At 49.6% G+C, this 18,219-nt stretch overlaps 8 protein-coding genes across 8 annotated transcripts; 5 read left to right on the forward strand and 3 right to left on the reverse strand.

Moving 5' to 3' along the window:
- Positions 1 to 67: 67 nt before the first annotated feature.
- On the reverse strand, positions 68 to 5,988 carry BO88DRAFT_377071 (putative endosomal peripheral membrane protein (Mon2)). The gene is made up of 6 exons (XM_025704384.1): positions 5,698 to 5,988; positions 5,573 to 5,639; positions 5,337 to 5,510; positions 5,083 to 5,289; positions 4,934 to 5,022; positions 68 to 4,879 (listed from the first exon to the last, which is right to left on the reverse strand). Exons 1-6 carry the CDS (start codon positions 5,773 to 5,775, stop codon positions 299 to 301), a joined length of 5,196 nt encoding a protein of 1,731 aa, XP_025567940.1. The 5' UTR covers positions 5,776 to 5,988; the 3' UTR covers positions 68 to 298.
- A 176-nt stretch (positions 5,989 to 6,164) lies between these two features.
- BO88DRAFT_399837 (E2 ubiquitin-conjugating protein MMS2) lies at positions 6,165 to 7,331 on the forward strand. Its single transcript, XM_025705416.1, has 6 exons — positions 6,165 to 6,344; positions 6,414 to 6,493; positions 6,566 to 6,691; positions 6,754 to 6,833; positions 6,887 to 6,993; positions 7,056 to 7,331. Exons 1-5 carry the CDS (start codon positions 6,272 to 6,274, stop codon positions 6,945 to 6,947), a joined length of 420 nt encoding a protein of 139 aa, XP_025567941.1. The 5' UTR covers positions 6,165 to 6,271; the 3' UTR covers positions 6,948 to 6,993; positions 7,056 to 7,331.
- A 262-nt stretch (positions 7,332 to 7,593) lies between these two features.
- Positions 7,594 to 8,645, forward strand: BO88DRAFT_328861 (LYR motif-containing protein; the record flags this gene model as incomplete). Its single annotated transcript, XM_025702578.1, has 3 exons — positions 7,594 to 7,642; positions 7,716 to 7,876; positions 7,944 to 8,645. 3 exons carry the CDS (start codon positions 7,594 to 7,596, stop codon positions 8,643 to 8,645), a joined length of 912 nt encoding a protein of 303 aa, XP_025567942.1.
- Positions 8,646 to 9,023: 378 nt separating this feature from the next.
- On the reverse strand, positions 9,024 to 10,228 carry BO88DRAFT_483256 (RWD domain-containing protein). The gene is made up of 2 exons (XM_025712208.1): positions 9,970 to 10,228; positions 9,024 to 9,885 (listed from the first exon to the last, which is right to left on the reverse strand). Exons 1-2 carry the CDS (start codon positions 10,034 to 10,036, stop codon positions 9,248 to 9,250), a joined length of 705 nt encoding a protein of 234 aa, XP_025567943.1. The 5' UTR covers positions 10,037 to 10,228; the 3' UTR covers positions 9,024 to 9,247.
- A 119-nt stretch (positions 10,229 to 10,347) lies between these two features.
- BO88DRAFT_377081 (ACL4 family protein) lies at positions 10,348 to 12,031 on the forward strand (the record flags this gene model as incomplete). The annotated part of the gene is made up of 3 exons (XM_025704385.1): positions 10,348 to 11,034; positions 11,110 to 11,713; positions 11,930 to 12,031. The coding sequence occupies exons 1-3, from the start codon at positions 10,478 to 10,480 to the stop codon at positions 12,029 to 12,031; spliced, it is 1,263 nt and encodes a 420-aa protein (XP_025567944.1). The 5' UTR covers positions 10,348 to 10,477.
- Positions 12,032 to 12,082: 51 nt separating this feature from the next.
- BO88DRAFT_483258 (putative histone deacetylase SIR2) lies at positions 12,083 to 13,958 on the forward strand (the record flags this gene model as incomplete). Its single annotated transcript, XM_025712209.1, has 5 exons — positions 12,083 to 12,335; positions 12,398 to 12,708; positions 12,770 to 13,309; positions 13,373 to 13,552; positions 13,609 to 13,958. 5 exons carry the CDS (start codon positions 12,083 to 12,085, stop codon positions 13,789 to 13,791), a joined length of 1,467 nt encoding a protein of 488 aa, XP_025567945.1. The 3' UTR covers positions 13,792 to 13,958.
- A 255-nt stretch (positions 13,959 to 14,213) lies between these two features.
- BO88DRAFT_377088 (tRNA (guanine-N2-)-methyltransferase) lies at positions 14,214 to 16,226 on the forward strand. Its single transcript, XM_025704386.1, has 5 exons — positions 14,214 to 14,492; positions 14,695 to 15,569; positions 15,636 to 15,841; positions 15,908 to 16,032; positions 16,085 to 16,226. The coding sequence occupies exons 1-5, from the start codon at positions 14,379 to 14,381 to the stop codon at positions 16,142 to 16,144; spliced, it is 1,380 nt and encodes a 459-aa protein (XP_025567946.1). The 5' UTR covers positions 14,214 to 14,378; the 3' UTR covers positions 16,145 to 16,226.
- Positions 16,227 to 16,779: 553 nt separating this feature from the next.
- Positions 16,780 to 17,653, reverse strand: BO88DRAFT_399842 (uncharacterized protein). The gene has a single exon (XM_025705417.1). It carries the CDS (start codon positions 17,414 to 17,416, stop codon positions 17,057 to 17,059), a length of 360 nt encoding a protein of 119 aa, XP_025567947.1. The 5' UTR covers positions 17,417 to 17,653; the 3' UTR covers positions 16,780 to 17,056.
- Positions 17,654 to 18,219: the final 566 nt, after the last annotated feature.

Here is an 18,219-nt window from a genome sequence, read left to right on the forward strand (position 1 = left end):
GCAAGCAAGCAAATTTGGTCCTATTACCTGACTATGGTGTCAATGCTAATAAGGTGAAAAACACGATCTAAGACTACCCGAGGAATGCTCAGCAAGAAGTGTAATCGAACACAGAACCATTAGCAACCTAGTCATACAGCAAAGTCCAGTAGACACAAATAAACAACCCAAGGACAGGCAACAACAACGCTTGCTAGATGGCACGATCGTCTATGTAATACTTATGTCCCAACGAGCTTAAAACATCATATATGGAAAACAAGAACAACAACAACTGGCATATAGGCAACTCTATACATCATACATAATAACCAGCAGCAGCACTACCACCATTAACCTCCTGAAGAATCTTCCCGAGAGCATGCAGAACTTCACCGTCATCCTGTTCCTTCCCGGCAACTTGCACGGCCCGCACAACAAGCGGGTAGATCCATGCAAGATGCTTTTTGTGATCCTGGTCAGAGTCAGAACTAGGTTTAGCGGTGGTGGCTGATTCGCTCGGCGCTGTCTTGGGCGGTGGGATCGCCGACGGCTCGCTACGCAGGTCTACCATGCCGCGGAGGAGATGTAGAAGGGATCTGCGCGCGGGCGTGGGCTGCGGCATTAGGCCGCGGAGGGGTTGGTCTGCGATGTAGCCTTTCAGGGATACGGCACAGCGGAGGATAAGGTATGGGGTGATGGAGCGGGCAAGGAGGATGAGAGCGGTGTTTTGTTGCTCGGATGCGGCTTGTGTGGCTTGGTTTGAGGGCGATGATGCTAGTTCGAAGAGTGTGTCGATCACAGCATATGCCATTTTGGTGCGTGTCGTGGGTGGAGGTTCGAAGGTCCTTCCGGGTCTTATTTCATAGATGTCTTTGAGGGGTTGGTCTTGGAGGGATTTGGCGGGGATGTCGAAGCGCTGAGGGAGGTAGATGAAGGACGAAAGCAATAAGGCGCAGGAAAAATCCCGGCGGATTAAGTCCGGGATCACGGATGCTCCGAGTGATGGGATTATTAGTTTCTTCAGTCGTTCAAAAGCAGCCACGTCAAAGGACTCGTCTTCCAGGATGGTGGCCCGGGGAACGGAAGTGGTTCGATAACCTCGAGCAGTGACAATACCGCTTGCGATGTCATTGACGCTCTTCCAGAATTGTGTGATTTCAGGGCGCTCCGAGTCGCCATATTGTGTCTCCACGTAAGGTATTGCAACTTGAAGAACGTTCAAAGAGGCCGTTGTTGACTTTCGCCAGAGGCTCGGTTCCCGATCCTTCCCTGACCACTCATATCTTTGGACAATAGGGTTTGCGAGGTGCTCTAGGGCCGTAGCCAGTGAACCGTTCGTGAAGATGTCTTTCTTGATGCCGTGATCAGCGATGTACCAGCTCAGGAGATCTATCGCGGCTTTAGAGAAGGCAAGATAAGTCGGTCTCTTTGAGTCACTCGAAGAGTCCCACTTTGTCAATGGTGCATCGGCAAAATCAGCAAGACATAATAGAATCTCTGGTTGTGAGTCGTCTTTCTCAAGGCATAGGGTCTTCAAGCACTCAATGATCATGGTTTGAAGGCGCGATAAGCGATCAATGTCTGGTGAGTATGGAGGGGATATTGAATTCCAAGCGAGTAGACGCAGATGTCCGAGGATGCTTTCCACCTGCTCTCCAGCGATTTCATCCTTGTATAGTCGATAAATCTGCTGGAATGACTGGAGGTATGCTATTGCCGCATCTTGATTAGGGCGTTCCAAGTCAAGTATATCTTCCCTATCTGCCGGGTGTCCATCTACCCAGAGTAGCCAAGCAGAACGCAGGGCTTGTGTGCTTAGACTACAAGATGCCTGCACACGACGAAGAATATTCGAGAGGCTGGCGTATACAGCCTCGCTGAACTCAAGAAGCCGTAGGCTGATCAACTTCCGGAAATATTCAAGCAGTCGTACCCAAGACTGATCGAATAGGTCGTCTTGAACTATCGGCTCAAAGAAAGTAGTGATGAGATCAGAAGCCCCCTTTATCATGACAACAGTGGTCTCAGTCCACGCCTTGAGATCATCGGGGGTGCGACTGCTATTCTCCTCTCGTGTAATCGTGAGCTCGGTCTCGATTTCCTCAACCATTCGAAATAAGACACGGTTCAGACACAGGCGCCATGCCTTGGGCGACAACTGCTGACCGTAGGCGTCAAAGATCCTCAAGAGAGTTTGAACGGCGCAGTTTCGAATTTCTGGCCTGCTATCCGTCGTGAGGTCAACAATTCGTAGAAGGAGCAATAGCCACAGTGCGTTTCGCGACACTGAAGGGTCCTCCCCCTTAGCTAGCCCTGCAAGGGTGTCTTCAGTCACAGAGGAGTCAACGTGTGTCTCAATGCAAAATTGCTCGATTTGTCCCTGGAGGAAGTCCGAAACATTCCAGAAAGATGAGGTAGTTGTCAATGAAATATTGAAATCCTGCTGTTGCAAGGCAAATTTTGAGAAAGAGTCTACAAGACTCAACCGACAGGGCACTGGAAGCAAGGAAATGAAGTCGGAAGCTATTAGCTGCAGAGACTTGTACGCGACACGAACAAGTCGCGGTGAATTCGCTGTCGATGATGGCTGACGCCCTTTCTTTGGTGTTTCGGTGCCGTTGGGCTCGCCGAAAACACTTGTTATGAGATCAAAAACAACGGACCATCCATCAACGAATGTTTCGGCATATTGTTCGAGTATGCTCTTTAGAGTTTCCAAGCTCTGTTCATGAACTTCGGCCACGGGCGCAGAAGGCGACCCTGCCGAACAAGCTCCACAATCATAGAGCAGTTGAACTTGAAGCTTGAGTGTTTGGAGGTTTCTCAATTGCCGTGCATTCCGCTCGGAGACATCTCCGGTATCCGTGTGCTTCAGTGTCTGGAAAACAACGTCATTAAGAACCTCGTTGGCTCGTAGGCGAAGCTTTTGGATATTTGATCTGTCCGCTGCACTTGACATCAATCTTCCCGTAAGAAGTTGCCAAGCGTCTTGGTCAGTATCAGCTAGTGATGAGAAACGTTCAAGGTTTGCCCGGGCTAGCTCGTTTGCCTTCTCGAGGACAAATTTCAGGAGTTCATCTTGCGTTTTTGACTTTCCCATAGAGCGAGATACGCGGTGGGTGTTTTTGCGCATCAAATATGAGCGCGACTGAGGTGAAAGAACGGTGCTTGTTGTCTCAGCCGATTCTTGCGTCGATTCTTCGGGTGCTCCAGAAAGATCTAAGAGCGCAGTCAAGATTTCCTGAAATGAATCGCTGGGATATTCGCTAGTACTCTCTAGCATTTTAGCTGATGCTGCCTGCACGGCTAATATCTCGGAATTGAGATTAGCCTTAGGCACATCGACACCAGCAGCAGAGGAGGTTTCCCCAGAAGTAGTGGTTGAAGCTTGTGACTTCGTGGAAGCCATACCGATCACCAAATCTGTGTCTTGTAGGGTTCCTAGTATTATTGACCAGGCCGGCTGGTCTAGTGTAGGGCCTAAAGCTATGCCCAAATTGAGCAGCGCCCTCAAGCACAGGAGGTTCCGGGTACTGAGGGACACAAGCGCAACGTCCGAAGGCGCACTGGAAGTCTCAGCCGGTAATGGGGAACTAGTAAGCGACGCCTGAGACCCCTTCGATTTCTCGTCTGATGATTTGTTAGACTGAGAAGCGGCTGTGGTAGGCGCTGCAGTACCTGCAGTCCTCGTGGAAGTTGCGTCTGCAGGCATGGCTGCCTTCCCTATAGTTGTTAAAAGAGCATCGCGAGGCGTAGATAACCTGAGAAGGCCAGCAACGTGGGCTAACTTCTGAATTGATCGAACAAGGTTGTGGTAGAAGTCATCATCAAGCGAGGCGTATAGAAATGTTGAGCAAGCGGCAAGGATAGCAGGCCAGCACGTCTCAATGATTCCAGCACAGCTTTGTATTGCTGGGAGTTGGGGATGAGATTCCAGCATCAGGGGATTAATCGGTACAGAAGACTTTTTGGGACTCAACGGCTGCAATCCTTTCGAGGAGTTCGTCCGTTGAAGGTCCTGTGAAGGCCGAGAAGAGCCACCATCTGGGTGGGGACTCATGACACGACTTCTCCGTTTTTGCTTCAGATCGGGCACTGTCAATGGAAGTATGAATTTCGCCAGTCCTTCAGCAAAGCTACCGATGCAATTCAACACAAGACTATAGATATATGTATCAGGAGGAGTAGGAGGATCGGTCTTGTCAAGCAACTCCATATACGGTGTGCGAACCACACTCCACTGACTGCTGATTCCTGGTACATCAGTGTCCGTTGATGGAACGGTAGTCCCGATGACGCCAGCAACTCCACCAGCCTCGAGCGTGATCTGCTCCTCAGTAATAGATCTTGCATGCTCAACCCTGGAAGGCACGGTCGACCGGCTACTAACTCCGATCAATGTGGGCTTTTCAGAAGTAAGGCGGACAAGAGAGGCCATATGGTCTTTGAGGATATTCTTTCTCCGGTCATCTCTGTCGTACAGGGAATACATGAGCCTAACTAGACCTGGTTCGGCATACAAGCCTCGAAAGACCTCCATGCAGAGGACTCGTTTCCAAGGTGAGTTTCCGTCTGGCTCAAGGAGATGCGTCAAGAGACCAAGGGCCATCTCGCACTCCGCGGGAAGGAGAGACATATGGCGTTTAAGGAGCACCAGTAGGATGCGACTGACTCGAACAGTCTGCGAAAAGCTATGCCGCTCAGACAGATATCTCACGATCATGGGCATGAGCCGAACTCGCAAAACCTGCGTTAGCTCGGAATGGACAACGAATAGTTTGCCGCTGTTGACCAGGATGCTCTCAATAAGCTCAAGGGTGAACGATGAAGAGAGGGACTTGATTCGAAGGAAGTACAAGGGTTCGCCATCGATGAGTCGGCAGAGGTCATCCAGGACCTTATGAGTGAGTGAGCCATGGAACCGTGTCAGCTTAAGTGGAAGGCCACCTACCCGCAGAGCATCGTATGCAAAGTACCCTACATTCACAGGGTTTCCGTCGACCTTAACAGTCGTCGTTGGAGTGGTTTTATCGAAATTCTCTGGTTCTCTTGTCAGACCCGTGTCACATTAGAGGGGATAAAAAGTAAACGATCACTGACTGTCTTCAATGGACACACGGTCAAAGGTTGATACGATCAGTTGCTGCAATGTGGCTGCGGCGGTACTAGAGACTGCAAGCATCTTGTTCCCTTGCAGAGTAGCACAGATTTCCAAAGTGCTCACTAGGAGGTCTCCTCCCAGATCACTGGAATAGTGCTGCAATAGTGAAGGCAGCGACTGCAATATTTTGAGCTGGATATCCAGGCCTTCGCAACGTCAGTATGGAATGTAATGCTTGTGGGTGGTTACTTACTCATGTTCGTTGTCTCCTTCAACCCAGCGAGTACATCCTTCAACCGCTCAGACGGCAATGATCGCGAGGCCACCAGCCTTTGCAGGCAGACGACCCCAATGCCTGCGAGCTTTGCATGGCGGCTGTGGCACGCAAGGATGAACGGATTTGCAAACTTAGGTTTGCGCACCAAGTCTATAAAAAGTTCAGCGTATGCCATTAACGGAGGTACAAGCTGGTGGCTTGCAAGCGCTCACCTGCCGAAATCTGCGCTTCAGAAGTAGAAGGCAGTGCCTTCAATTCATTAAGGGACTCTTCAGCTGCCTACAATATAGTCAGTACTGGCACTTGCGTATCCCTTTAATTGAGCGATTAATCATACATTACGCAATTCAGAGTTTCTTCTCTTAGATTCCTGAATCAGGTTCAAGAGCTCTGTCTGCAAAAATTGAGAGGACATTTCCACCGGAGTGCTTTATCAGTACATGGCCGATGCCACTCCCTATCGATCAAATAGTAGTATCACTAGGCAGATGTGGCTTCATGTGGTTGGGTCGCTGGTTGGACGACGGAATACAAAGCTAAGCACTTGAAACACGACAATACCAGACCAATATGTTCCAGAGACAAGCCGCATCAATATAAATCTGCAGCAGCTGTAGCAGACAATGACTGGCTCATTAAAAACAACTCTGAAGCAATGGCATCAGGAGTGACATCTTGGGGAGCGCCAAGGCACCCGCGGAGATAGAGCTATCACGTGATGCATACAGCCGTTATCATCACGTGTGGTAGTTCTTCAGGAACCCGGCGGGACCAGATACGCAGCCCAAACGGCCGGAAGTGGGACAAGGTCACAGTGCCCCTCCTCCGCCCCGAGGATCGAAACGTCTTTCTTACAACTTCCTATCTAACTTTCGTTCACTTTCGACCTAATTCTACCTCTTATCTGCACAATGGCAGCTAAAGTGCCCAGAAATTTCAGACTGCTCGAAGAGCTGGAGAAGGGTGAGAAAGGCTTGGGAGCTGGTAAGTGCTATGCTACTCATAGTCATAAGAGACCCATTTCGCTGACGTATTCCTATCGCTATTACCTAGAGTCATGCTCCTATGGTCTTGCAGATGGTGAAGACATGATGATGAGTAACTGGAACGGCACTATTCTTGGCCCCCCTCACGTTCGTCCACCGCTTCCGGCTCGCATCCGTTATACTACACAATAGCGTCACTGACATAATGAACGAGCGCAGAGTGTCCACGAGAACAGAATTTACAGCGTCAACATCCATTGCGGTCCGGACTACCCCGACAACCCCCCTACTATTCAGTTTGTATCCCGAGTCAACTTGCCATGCGTTGATGGCCGGAGCGGAAAGGTAAGGATTTGTCCTGTCTCGACCACTACTACTTGAAAGGCTTCCAGTCTGACTTCATATAGGTCGATCCTACCAAGCTGCCCTGCTTGGCTCAGTGGAAGCGCGAGTATACTATGGAAACTATTCTAGTTGAGCTCAGAAGGTAATCATTTCCTGACCTTCAGGCTATTGTGTCTTTATACTAACAGTTCCCAGATATATGGCTCTGCCCCAGCACAAGAAGCTCCCGCAGCCTCCGGAAGGCTCGAACTTCTAAAATGACGGTTTCATGACTGGATGGGGGTACGAAAGCGGAGTATATGGTTGGTTTCTAAGTCAGGTTCATCTGCATTTCTCTTCAAATGGCTTATTAGAGCATGTACAGTCTATGCATACCGGCGGGCATGGCGCGGTCTTCTTTGAAGCCTAGTTGCAATTCATCGATTTAGAACATTGCTCAGTATGAACCGTGTGTCGCTTTTGTCAAAAGCCATATCTGCCGAACTAACAAGACCTTGTACCCTTGTTTTGGGCGGGTATTCGTTCATATTTTCACAGCTTTCAGAAGCGACCATACCGGCGAAAGACACTAGACCATGATCAGCATATAGAGGAATATCCGGGAATCGGGTCCCTTCCGTCGCCTGTTGTAGATCGGATAACAGTAGAATCTATACAGCTGCACGGCACGCACTGCAAACTTCCGGTGCAGTCGATTCACAAGTAATAGTGTCGGCCGTTTGTCAGGATTCTGAAAGTTCCTACATCATTGCATGCCCTGATTACAATATTTTTGGTTAATCACAGTATAGGCATACTATCATTTAGTTTACACGTGACGTATTCCGGATTGCCGGAGTAGTCACATGTCTCCGACTAAAGTCCGGAACTTAAGCCTTCAGGATCATGCTGCCTCCTCGATAATGCATAGAACAGTTGTTCCCAGGCAGTCTTCCGCTCATCGTTTCGCAAGTAAGTTTCTTCAGAGACAGTACTATTTACTGAGCGTCACGAGAGTTTGACTAACCGCTGTTTTCCTTTCCAGCTTTGGCACTTTATCGAGCGCTCCTCCGACAATGCGCCAAACTACCACATTCTCCCTCCGAACTTGCTGCGTGCAAGCCGTACATCCAGAATAGGTTCAACAGATACAAAACACTTCAGAGTCCGTCTCAAACAGCCAATTCACTTAGGGCAGGCTACGAGGTGCGTTAACAATCGGCTCTCAATCGACCATTCAGTATCTAAATTCCGCGATTTCGCAAATACTTAGGCTCTTGACCTATTGTACTCAGCCTCGCAAGGCGACCAAAATGGCGTTCAACGGATAAAGAAACTTATATCGGAAAGTGAAGCGGCAAAGCGACAAAAATCCGAATGGCACAGGGAACGAGCTAAGGTTATTCCGGTAAAGCCCGTGAGCCGGAAGGAGCTGAAGAAGGAGGCAAACAAACGATACCGAGTATTGACTGCGAAACGGCATCCGGATGCTATCTCTATTCTTGCACGTCCTCGGCCTGTAGTCAATGGGAAGCGTCGAGTTCCTGTACTCGTGAATGCGCGTGGTTTCCCGTTTCTCCTCATTAAGAAGCCCCAGCCTAAATTTCTTAGCGCTGTGCTGGATTCGAAACTGAAAAGGCGCTGGAAGAGGATGGAGCGCCTAAAAAGGCTCGAGTCCGAGTTGCCGATGGCCAGGGACGAGGATGAATGGGATCTGTTAACTGGCCATAAGGAAGATGCAAAGTGGTCTGGACCGGTTAGAGTGTCACTCAAAGAAGTGCAGGGACAAATATCAGAAGGCGATAGGAGGACCAAGGAACTGGCGCAAGCTATGTGGAAAGTCGTTCTTGAAGAGCGCAAGCTGGCAGAACAAGAGGAGAAGCAACGGGTTGAGCAAGCCGGAGAGCAACCAGCGGAAGAAAAAGGGAATTCCTCAGCAGAGGAACACGATAAGAAACGGCCGAGTGAGGGATGAATCAATGCCGGAAGAAATGTTCTGTTACAGCCACCCAAAGCTTGCGCTTGGCAGTTTATTCTGTCCAGCACTCTGTCCTTATGAGCCCAAAGCCGTCCAATCCACCACGCTACCAGTACGGTGCCATTGTGAGAATTCTCCGGCGTCCCCAATGGGAGCTAAATTCGGCGTACCTACTACCATTTACGGGGTACGCAGCCCCGGCCTTTCATCATGTCCCTTATGACGGGTCAACGCTACTACCAACAGAGTGCGTATTGAAATAAGAAATATGGCAGGTACATGTGCATAGTGCAACAGTGGTTGGCGCATGTACAATTATAACTACCACATACTAGTCTAATGTCATGTACAATGTCTCACAAGGGATCCATACTGCTTCCATCTGCTATGCGGTAATAGACAAATGCTGCCGTAAACTTACTGCACACTAAACTTCATGGTTGGCTATCAACTGCTCAACGTCAACCAGCTAGCATCCTTATCATCCAGCCGAGATTATTTACAATATAGTAATTTCAAAAGCCAATTTCTAGTGGCTCGATCCCCAACAAGCACGGAACTAAATTCTCGCCAGAGATCTCATCTAGAGACCCCAGCTTCTAAGCAGCTATCTTCATGTTCTCCACAGCAGCCGGAATACCATCCTCCTCATCCTCATCAAAGTCTGCCCTTCCAGCAAGACCTCTCTCCCACAGCTGCTTGCCCGTCAACTTCTTTTCTTCCTTTGCCGGACCCTTCTTGGTAGCCTTCTTCTCCTCCGCCTCCTTCTCCTCGCGCTTCCTCTTCTCTTCCTCCTCCATCTCCTTTATGAACTTGTCGCGCCACTCCAAGAACGTCTCCCGATTGACAGCAGTGCCCTGGAACTTCCGGTTCTCCTCCTCTTCCGCCTTCTTCGCCTCCATCTCTTTTTCGGCGTGAACGGCATTCACGCGCTCCGCCATGAGCTCTTCGGCGCTCTCCTTCAAAGCACTAACCAGTGTGAATACCATAGCCATTCCCATGTTCTCCTCAATGGTCGGTTGCAAGGTTTCGAGAAGTCGGTCCCGGTCCTCACTGATGTCTAGTCGGGGGTGTTTCGGTGCGTTCGGAGGCGCACTCAGCTCTAGTTCCGGTGCAACATCCGGGTAGTCTGCGGGGTATGTGACTTGCAGAAGCAAGACAGGCTGCTCTGTTTCTTCGACGTCATTTTCGGGTGCGTCAAGAGCAATTGATATCCGGTATGAGGTGTCAGAAATATCTGGGGTGCGATTCGGTCAGCGATTTTCTTGTTTCATAGATTTCAAACGAAGGGTGTGAGGTGGGTAAAGTGCCGCCTTCTTACCTGTGATTTCCTCAGGAAAAATGGAGTCGAGCACTTCGCGCTCTTCGATCTGGTCTTCGCGGCCCATGCTGCTTCAATTCTGCCGCCGGCGGGGCTGGAGGGGTATTGTTTGGTTCTGGGTTTAGGGACAAGGACGATGGCTGGAAATTCAAGGTCCGGACACTTGAAAATCTAGCAATATGATATATCAAAGAGACCAAACAAATAGTCCCTAGTCTTATGGTCTAGACGTTGAGAGGCTCGTGCTTGGGAAATGAATTCCTCGGTCTTAGGTGTGTAAGTAGAATACGCTGCGATCCCACATGCAAACAAGACAAACAGATAAGGAATCGCCCAAATTTGTCCCGCCCGAAAAAGGGAATTTCTATGCTCCGCCTTCTCGAAATTCAAAGCTTCAAGCATTTACACTCGATTTTCTTATTCAGAAACCTTTCTACCCTTTACTCCGTGTTCTCGAATAACCCCTTCAAGTACGTTTGATATATAATTCCGTTACAGCTCATAGATCATGGGAAAATCAAGACCTCACAACAAGAAGGCCTCCAAATCTCGCGCAAAGTCCGTTTTGGGCGCTGGCGGCTCGGTTTCGAAACAAAAAATGAACGAAGACCCCTCTAAGCTCCTCGAGCAGGCGACGATACAGCTCCAGACCGGTCAACCGGACGCCGCACTCCAATTAGCTCAGCAAGCCCTTAACAATGCGCCGGACAATTCTCCATCTCAATTAGTGGCACTTAATACCGTTGGAGAGATTTACGTTGAGCTGGGCGAGATCGATGTTGCGAAACAACACTTTTTGCGTGCTATCGAGCTCGACCCGAATGGCACGATCCCTGAGGCTGAAGGAGGCGGTGCTGAGAAGTTCCTATGGCTAGCTCAATTGAGTGAACAGGGTGGGAAGGACAGCGTTCAATGGTTCGAGAAGGGAGTGTCGTCGCTCAGGCATATTATCCAGCAGCTCGAGCAGAAACCTGGCCCCGAGGAAGCGCTCGAGCTGGCCGAGAAGAAGCGCAAGATGGCGAATGCTCTATGCGCTGTCGCTGAGATCTACATGACCGATCTCTCGTAAGTCGCTCACCAATTCATCCTTCTTCCCATGGGAGGGTTGGTCGCAGATCTTTTGGTGCTGACTGTCAATAGGTGGGAAGAAGATGCGGAAAACCGATGCGAATCACTCATCACAGAAGCCCTCCTTGTCGCTCCGAATGCGCCCGAAGTACTACAGACCCTCGCATCGATCCGGATCTCACAGCTACGGACAGAAGAGGCTCAAGCAGCGCTCAGGAGGAGTCTCGACCTTTGGAAAGACCTACCGCCTGAGGACTTGTCCATTCCTGACTTTGCGACAAGAATCAGTCTTTCCCGTCTCCTGATGGAGGTCGGCATGGAGCTTGAGGCTCTAGAGGTGCTGGAACGCCTAATCTTGGAGGATGACCAAAGTGTGGAGGCATGGTATCTTGGAGGATGGTGTCTGCAGCTCCTGGCCGGGAAGCAACAAGCACCTAAGGATGCCGACGAAGAGGACGGCAACACCCCGGAGGCCAGGCGCCATGCATCACTCGTGGCTAGCCGCGAATGGCTCAAGCAAAGCTTGACGCTGTACGATCTCGTTCAGTATGAGGACGAGAGACTTAAGGAACATGCACTGGAATTGGTCCAAGAGATGAACAAGGAGATCGGTGAAGATATGGATGACGATGAGGCCGGGGAGGGTGAAGAAGATTGGGAGGACGAGGAGATCGAGGTGGAATCTGATGGCGATGACGAGATGGCTGACTCATAAAAAAGCTGCATGTTTGATTGTTACGAAAGTTCTTTGTCATGATACCAGTATATAAAAGGGCATGTTTTCCGATACAACCTACGGCTATTCAAAGGACTCCGATCGCGGACACGATCCAGCAGTAGTCGAACTAGTAGTAAGTACTAGTAGTAGCTGCGATAGGCTCTCAATCAGCAGACGGCGCCGGATAAAGTAGGATCCGACCGCTTTCCCCCGGCGATAACCAGAGCCAAATTTATTCCGGCAGTTCGACTTCGAGTGGCAAATAGCTCAATGTGAGTGAGGAGTCGTTATAGAGGTTGCTGGAAGCGTCCTATCTTCCCATACAGGATGGACCTTGTTTCAGCGCCCAGCGGGGAGGATTCCTCGTTGAAGGATCCGGTGGTCCAGGTGGAAGCCGTTGATATGGCCTCCGCAGTATCAAAGGCCGGCACCGCAACGGAGAATACAGCCGCTGCGAAGGAAGAAGTGACTCAGTCGGAGTATGAGACCGATAGCGACGGCTCAGGCGACGAGTGGGAAACTCAGTCTCTATACGAAGACGCTATCCAAGTCCTACGCGACGATCAGCTCCGTGAGGGTGGTAAGCACCCTATATGATGTCCTCTATATGCGCGCACTGACCGGGTCCTCTCCTTATTCTAGTACCGGATGCCTGCACATTGGAAGAGGCCGTCGCCTATCGGAAACGACTCCATGAGGTTGGCAAGGCTGCATTTGTTGAAGAAACGCTGGGTCAGGACAAAGTGACTGCGCGGAAGCTGTGTACTGCGTTCGGCATCTTGCCTCCAGCCTTTCTAAACGATGCGCCGGACGAGGCCTTTCATCCTCTCCTGGCTATCGCGATTTCGCGCGAGTTCTCCAGGCGCCCGAAGCTCCCACAATATAATACAATTGATGATGCGGTCAAGTTGCTCAAGGAAAGCAAGAATATCGTCGTCTTAACTGGCGCTGGTGTATGTTGATCAAGAGGATTGGTACCCGTTCTTGAAATGTGTGCTGATAGGATACCCTCAGATTTCTACGAGTCTCGGAATACCCGATTTTCGATCAAAGGACACTGGTCTCTATTCACAGTTGGCGCATCTAGGCCTGAGCGATCCTCAGGAGGTGTTTGACATCCAGGTGTTTCGCGAGGATCCCAGTATCTTCTTCTCGATCGCGAAGGACATTCTTCCTACCGAGAAGAAGTTCTCGCCAACCCACGCCTTTATCCGTGTTCTGCAGGATAAGGGGAAGTTATTGACCAACTACACTCAGAATATCGACAATATCGAGGCGAATGCTGGTGTTCTCCCCGAAAACATCGTGCAATGTCATGGATCGTTCGCCACGGCTACGTGTGTCAAATGTCAGTACAAGGTCAAGGGTGATGAGATATTCGATGAGATCAAGCAGGGCGTTATCCCTCAGTGTGACGCTTGCCGCAAGCGCATCGCAGAAGATTCGGGGATTAAGAGGAAGCGGAGCAGCAACGGAGTCCACAAGAACCGCAAGGACAATGATGGGGACAGCACTGATGACGACTACGAAATACCCACCCCTGGTGTCATGAAGGTTCGTGGAAAGCCACATCTTGTACATTTGTTACCTACAATATGCTGATTCAAACTTCTTCAGCCCGATATTACATTCTTTGGGGAAGATCTTCCTGATGAGTTTGGCCGCCGGTTGCTACACCATGACCGTGATCAGGTGGACCTCGTTATTGTCATTGGGACTTCATTGAAGGTTGCTCCTGTAGCGGAGGTTCCGGGCGTGCTGCCTCGAACGGTTCCTCAGCTTTATATCTCGCGTACCGTATGTCACTTCTTCCTTGTGCCCTTGCGCCTCGAGCTTTGCTAACAAGATTTCAGCCTGTGTCGCATACGGAATTCGATATTGATCTCCTCGGCGACTGCGACGTGGTGGTGTCTGAGCTCTGTCGTCGAGCTGGATGGGAACTGAAGCATGAGATGATTCCCGAAGATGAGAAGGTCGAAGTGCTTCCAGTGGAGGGTTACGAGTCACGACATGTGTTTAAGGTTGTCGGCGCATAGCGGCGGCGTTTGGTCCTGGTCATCTCTGGCTCTGTGGATTTCAAGGACGGCGTAAGTTTGGGTTTTTCTTTGAACAGTTTCTGTGGGTCATCTTGTTGGGAGGCATAGTATGTACGAGGGATGCTTAATCGGGTGCATAGCTGTATCATACAGCATGTAGTATGCTTGCTGCTTCGATGTATTTATGTTTTGTTTGACTGGCATCAGCCTGTGCGATAAACCGTTATTAATTCTTTATGCACTATATTCTTCTTTATACTATGTTTTACCCCAATGCTGTAGATTGAATTCCTCTATCTGGTAGAGTCACAGTAGTTGTGTTCCCATAGGCTGGTTGCAAGACCTAAGAACAGCAATGCAATATCCTGGGGTGAAAGATGGCGGGTTCCCGGCCAAATCCATCCAATCCACTGGAACAAAAAGAAAATTTATTTCCGCTCCTGTCAACGGTCATTAATTAACAAAAAACCCCCAGCAGATCAGAGCGGACTAAAAATTATTCCTTTGAAGGCAATTTGGCTCTGTACCACTACCTCTGAATATTGATACATCCTCCAAATACGTGGCGAGCGTGAGTGCAACCGACAATGGAGTATCTCATTCGCTTCGCCCAGGCCCATGAGTCTTTTCGGCAGGCCGAGATCCAGGCACTGGCTGACCTGGCGGGCGTGAAACTCGAATTCATACATTATGATAAAAATGTAAGTAGTATAAACTCTTTTCTTCTGTTCCTCAGTCCCGATCATCTATATCATGCATTCATTGTGCGGTTTCTTGCCCCGCGTGAGGAACAGAAAATGTCACTCACCCCTCATTGGGATATCATTATCCTGTCCCCGCACCAATCAATGACTATTTACCATCTATCTGCAGTTTATACATGCCGCTAACCACCACCACCAGTCCCCATTCTGCACAATAAGACTACCCGATGAAGCGGCAGCTCGTGCAGTGATTACCCGAAGCATTATAGCCAAGGATATCTTCGAGCTCTGGGGCCAAGGCACCAACTTCGACGAAGTCTACGCCGATGTCCGCAGGCGGACGGAGGATCGCTGGGCGCAGTACAGGGACTCGTCGTTCCGATTCACCATTGACAGCTTCGCCGGAAAGCGTAGCAGTGAGAAGAAGCGCGAGATCATCCAGTCATTTTCCTTCCTGGGGTTCAAGGGCCCCATTCGCATGAAGAACCCGGACCAGGATTTCTGGGTCTTCGAGGACTACGGATTGGATCTTAACTCGCCTGGTACGCCTCGTCCTGAGGGTCAAGAGCCAAAGATCATTTACTTTGGACGTTGGATTGCGAATAGTAGCCGCGATGTCGTCAATAAATATGACCTTAAGAAGAGACGCTATATTAGCACTACCTCCATGGATGCGGAGTTGACCCTCATCACGGCTAATATGGCTCATGCTGCGCCTGGAAAGCTTTTCTATGACCCATTTGTGGGTACGGGGAGCTTCTTGGTGGCTATGTCGCACTTCGGGGCTGAGACGTTCGGATCGGATATCGATGGACGCAGTTTCCGGGGTAAAGAGATGATGGAGAGGGGTGGGACGATGGGAGTGTTGTCGAACTTCCAGCAGTATGATATGGTCGGCAAATTCATGGATGTCTTTACTTCCGACCTTACAAATACGCCTTTGCGCTCGGCTCAGTTCTTGGATGGCATCATCTGTGATCCGCCTTATGGTATCCGCGAAGGACTCAGAGTTCTTGGGAGACGTGAGGGTCTCAGGAACGAAGAGGTCATTATCGATGGAGTCCCTGCTCACTAGTATGTCTACATTGTCGCTTTTGAGTATCAGTATCTGGATTTGGATGCCGACTAACATGCGTTCAGTCGGCCCGGATATATTGCGCCTAAGAAGCCCTACGGCTTCGAAGCCATGCTCAACGATATCCTTAACTTTGCCGTCAGAAGCCTCGTTACAAATGGACGTCTGGCCATGTGGATGCCAACGGCAAATGATGAGGAGGTTGAATTGGCGGTTCCGATGCACCCCAACCTGGAAGTAGTGAACGTATCTGTTCAGCCGTTCTACACCTGTAAGTTCATCTGAAGCCTTCCCAGACAACATGTGAAATAAAGTACACGGCTAACCTGTTGACCAGGGTCTCGTCGACTTATCACCTATCGAAGACTACCAGAAGGACAGGTCTCGGATGTTTCCAAAGGCCGGCAAAAACTGGATGCTCAGGGAATGTATGCAGACGATTTGAACGAATTCAGAAGAAAGGTATGCGATGCCGATATAGTATACAGCTATACAATCCTAACTATTCTATTAGTATTTCATGAAGAACCCACCCGACAGCTCGAAATCAGAAAGAGAAAGCTCCGCCTCATGAACAGCATTAGAATATAAAATAACCAAAATTAGAATAAAAGCAATGACTCTATAACGCCCAACATGCTACAAACCAAAAACAGCCACAATTATACTTCTACAAGTACCATCAAAGCTTCCCTTTTTCCACTTTAAATCCCCAAAACTCACCTTCCAAATCCACCCCTTCGTCCCGCTTGACCCTCTCAACTTCCCTCGCCAACTCCTCCCTCAACAACCCAGCCAGACTCTCCCCCTCCTCATCATCCAAATCCTCCCTCTGCCCCCGCCCAAACATCACATAACTCAAATGAGCCTTTCCCTTCCCTTCCGCCGGCCGATCAGGCGGCCTAGGAATGATATGAAAGTGAACATGAGGGACCTGCTGCGCAGCTCTGACACCTATCCAATTCCGACTCATTAGCCACCAAATACCAAATCAAATAAGTATTCAAGAACAAATATGGACAATAAGACATGTAGATATCCAAATTCCACAAGCCATAAGATCGACAAACCAACTCGCCGCGCCGTCGAGGTTACACAAACATAGCATATGCAGATAGATAGATAGATAGAATAACAGTAAATGCTTAGCAACCGAACCTACTTACCATTATTCTGCACGACATTCCAATTCCACAACGAGTCAAAGTCCCCTTGCTCTTCCTCCTCTCCGAAGAGGGTCCGCATCACGACCCTCGAGATGATGGGGAGCCATTGGCCGATCTGTGTCATTCCATCCATCCATTCGTCAGTCCGTCAGTACTTAGATAACCCATAGTAAATACTGTAGTACGTATTCAAGACAGTGCCACAATCCAGCAAACCCAAACTAGTATAACAGAAACACAAAATAACAACCCAACTCAAATCCAAATAAGCAAAAGTAAACCACAATTCCAGAACAAACCCAAAAAAAGGAAAAGAGAAGTTAACAACGTACCTCCCTCCCCACAGCCACCCTTACATCGCCCAACCTCTCACAATGCTCCCTCGTGGCAACCAAAACATGTCCTCTCGTCAGCGGCATAATATCCAAAAACGCCAGGACATGTTTAGTGGATAAGAGGAGGTGAGCATGGCCAGGGCCGTCTGAATTGCTTGGCTCGGTAAATGAATCCGGGGGAGGAATGTCGGTAGTAGTGGTAGTGGGCGCCGCCGCGGCAGCCGATAAATTTAGATGATCATCGTGGGAGGAATTCTTCGGGCGGAGGAATGTCGTTGGTGGGAGGGGCGGGTATTTGTGAGCGATGGCGCAGAAGGGGCATGTGTGGTGATGATCTGAGGTCATGGTAGGGGTTGGTTGGCTGGCTGGGTAAAATAGATAGATAGTAGATGGATATCTGGGGTAAGGGACTGGGGGTGGATGGGATGAAGGGTTGATGATTTGCTGGGATTGATTGGTGGTAGTTGGGTAGTGACTGGGTCCGTTCCTAGGAGCAACCGGGACTAAATATGTGTCTGTGCTTTAGAGCTAGGAGAGGAGGGAATTTGATCGTCGCTGGGGGTTATCTTGAAGAGGAATTCGAGATTTGGTTGCTGTGCAGAAGGATGAGGCGATATGGGAACGGCTAGCTTGTTGATCCTCGGTGCCTCGGTTCCCAACTCCAGGTCACTGGCAGTTTGGAAACTTCCCGCGTATTAACCACATTTGCTTACTTAGAAGGCTTGTATCTAGGTGATCTGCAAGTAGCATCAAGGGGTGGTACACAAACTTCCTGGTAGTTCAAGGCTAAACTAACCATCCTTAACGCACATTACCGTAATCCTTGCCACTCTATCCGTGATATACCCCCGCTAACTCAACATGAAAGACACTAATACCAAAAACAAGCCCTTTTTCACCTTTCTCTCAACCTTGGGTCTATGCCCCGATGTGTATTGTCGTAGCTGTATGGCATTGGTTCATTCCGCACGCCTTGACCAACATAATGCGGTGGTAGATAGATCGTCACGGTCCTGCGGAAGCTGTGTAATAAGTCCGAAGAGTACCCGACGCCGATGAACAAGAACTTTGGATCCAAAAATAAAAAGAAGCGAGTAAATTTCCGTCCTTGAAAGGTCCGACGCCTGGAAGTCACACAGGGTAAGACG

The sequence above is a fragment of the Aspergillus vadensis genome (genome assembly GCF_003184925.1).
Source record: "Aspergillus vadensis CBS 113365 unplaced genomic scaffold BO88scaffold_1, whole genome shotgun sequence".
NCBI lineage: Eukaryota > Fungi > Ascomycota > Eurotiomycetes > Eurotiales > Aspergillaceae > Aspergillus > Aspergillus vadensis.

Coding starts and splice junctions, on each gene's coding strand:
- BO88DRAFT_377071 (XM_025704384.1), bottom strand. CDS start 5,775: ATGTCCTCTCAATTTTTGCAGACAGAGCTCTTGAACCTGATTCAGGAA. Junction 5,640..5,697: donor GAAACTCTGAATTGCGTAAT/GTATGATTAATC, acceptor ACTATATTGTAG/GCAGCTGAAGAGTCCCTTAA. Junction 5,511..5,572: donor TGAAGCGCAGATTTCGGCAG/GTGAGCGCTTGC, acceptor AACTTTTTATAG/ACTTGGTGCGCAAACCTAAG.
- BO88DRAFT_399842 (XM_025705417.1), bottom strand. CDS start 17,416: ATGACCTCAGATCATCACCACACATGCCCCTTCTGCGCCATCGCTCAC.
- BO88DRAFT_483256 (XM_025712208.1), bottom strand. CDS start 10,036: ATGGGCCGCGAAGACCAGATCGAAGAGCGCGAAGTGCTCGACTCCATT. Junction 9,886..9,969: donor TTTTCCTGAGGAAATCACAG/GTAAGAAGGCGG, acceptor ATCGCACCCCAG/ATATTTCTGACACCTCATAC.
- BO88DRAFT_377088 (XM_025704386.1), top strand. CDS start 14,379: ATGGAGTATCTCATTCGCTTCGCCCAGGCCCATGAGTCTTTTCGGCAG. Junction 14,493..14,694: donor TCATACATTATGATAAAAAT/GTAAGTAGTATA, acceptor CACCACCACCAG/TCCCCATTCTGCACAATAAG. Junction 15,570..15,635: donor GATGGAGTCCCTGCTCACTA/GTATGTCTACAT, acceptor ACATGCGTTCAG/TCGGCCCGGATATATTGCGC.
- BO88DRAFT_399837 (XM_025705416.1), top strand. CDS start 6,272: ATGGCAGCTAAAGTGCCCAGAAATTTCAGACTGCTCGAAGAGCTGGAG. Junction 6,494..6,565: donor CTATTCTTGGCCCCCCTCAC/GTTCGTCCACCG, acceptor GAACGAGCGCAG/AGTGTCCACGAGAACAGAAT. Junction 6,834..6,886: donor ATTCTAGTTGAGCTCAGAAG/GTAATCATTTCC, acceptor AACAGTTCCCAG/ATATATGGCTCTGCCCCAGC.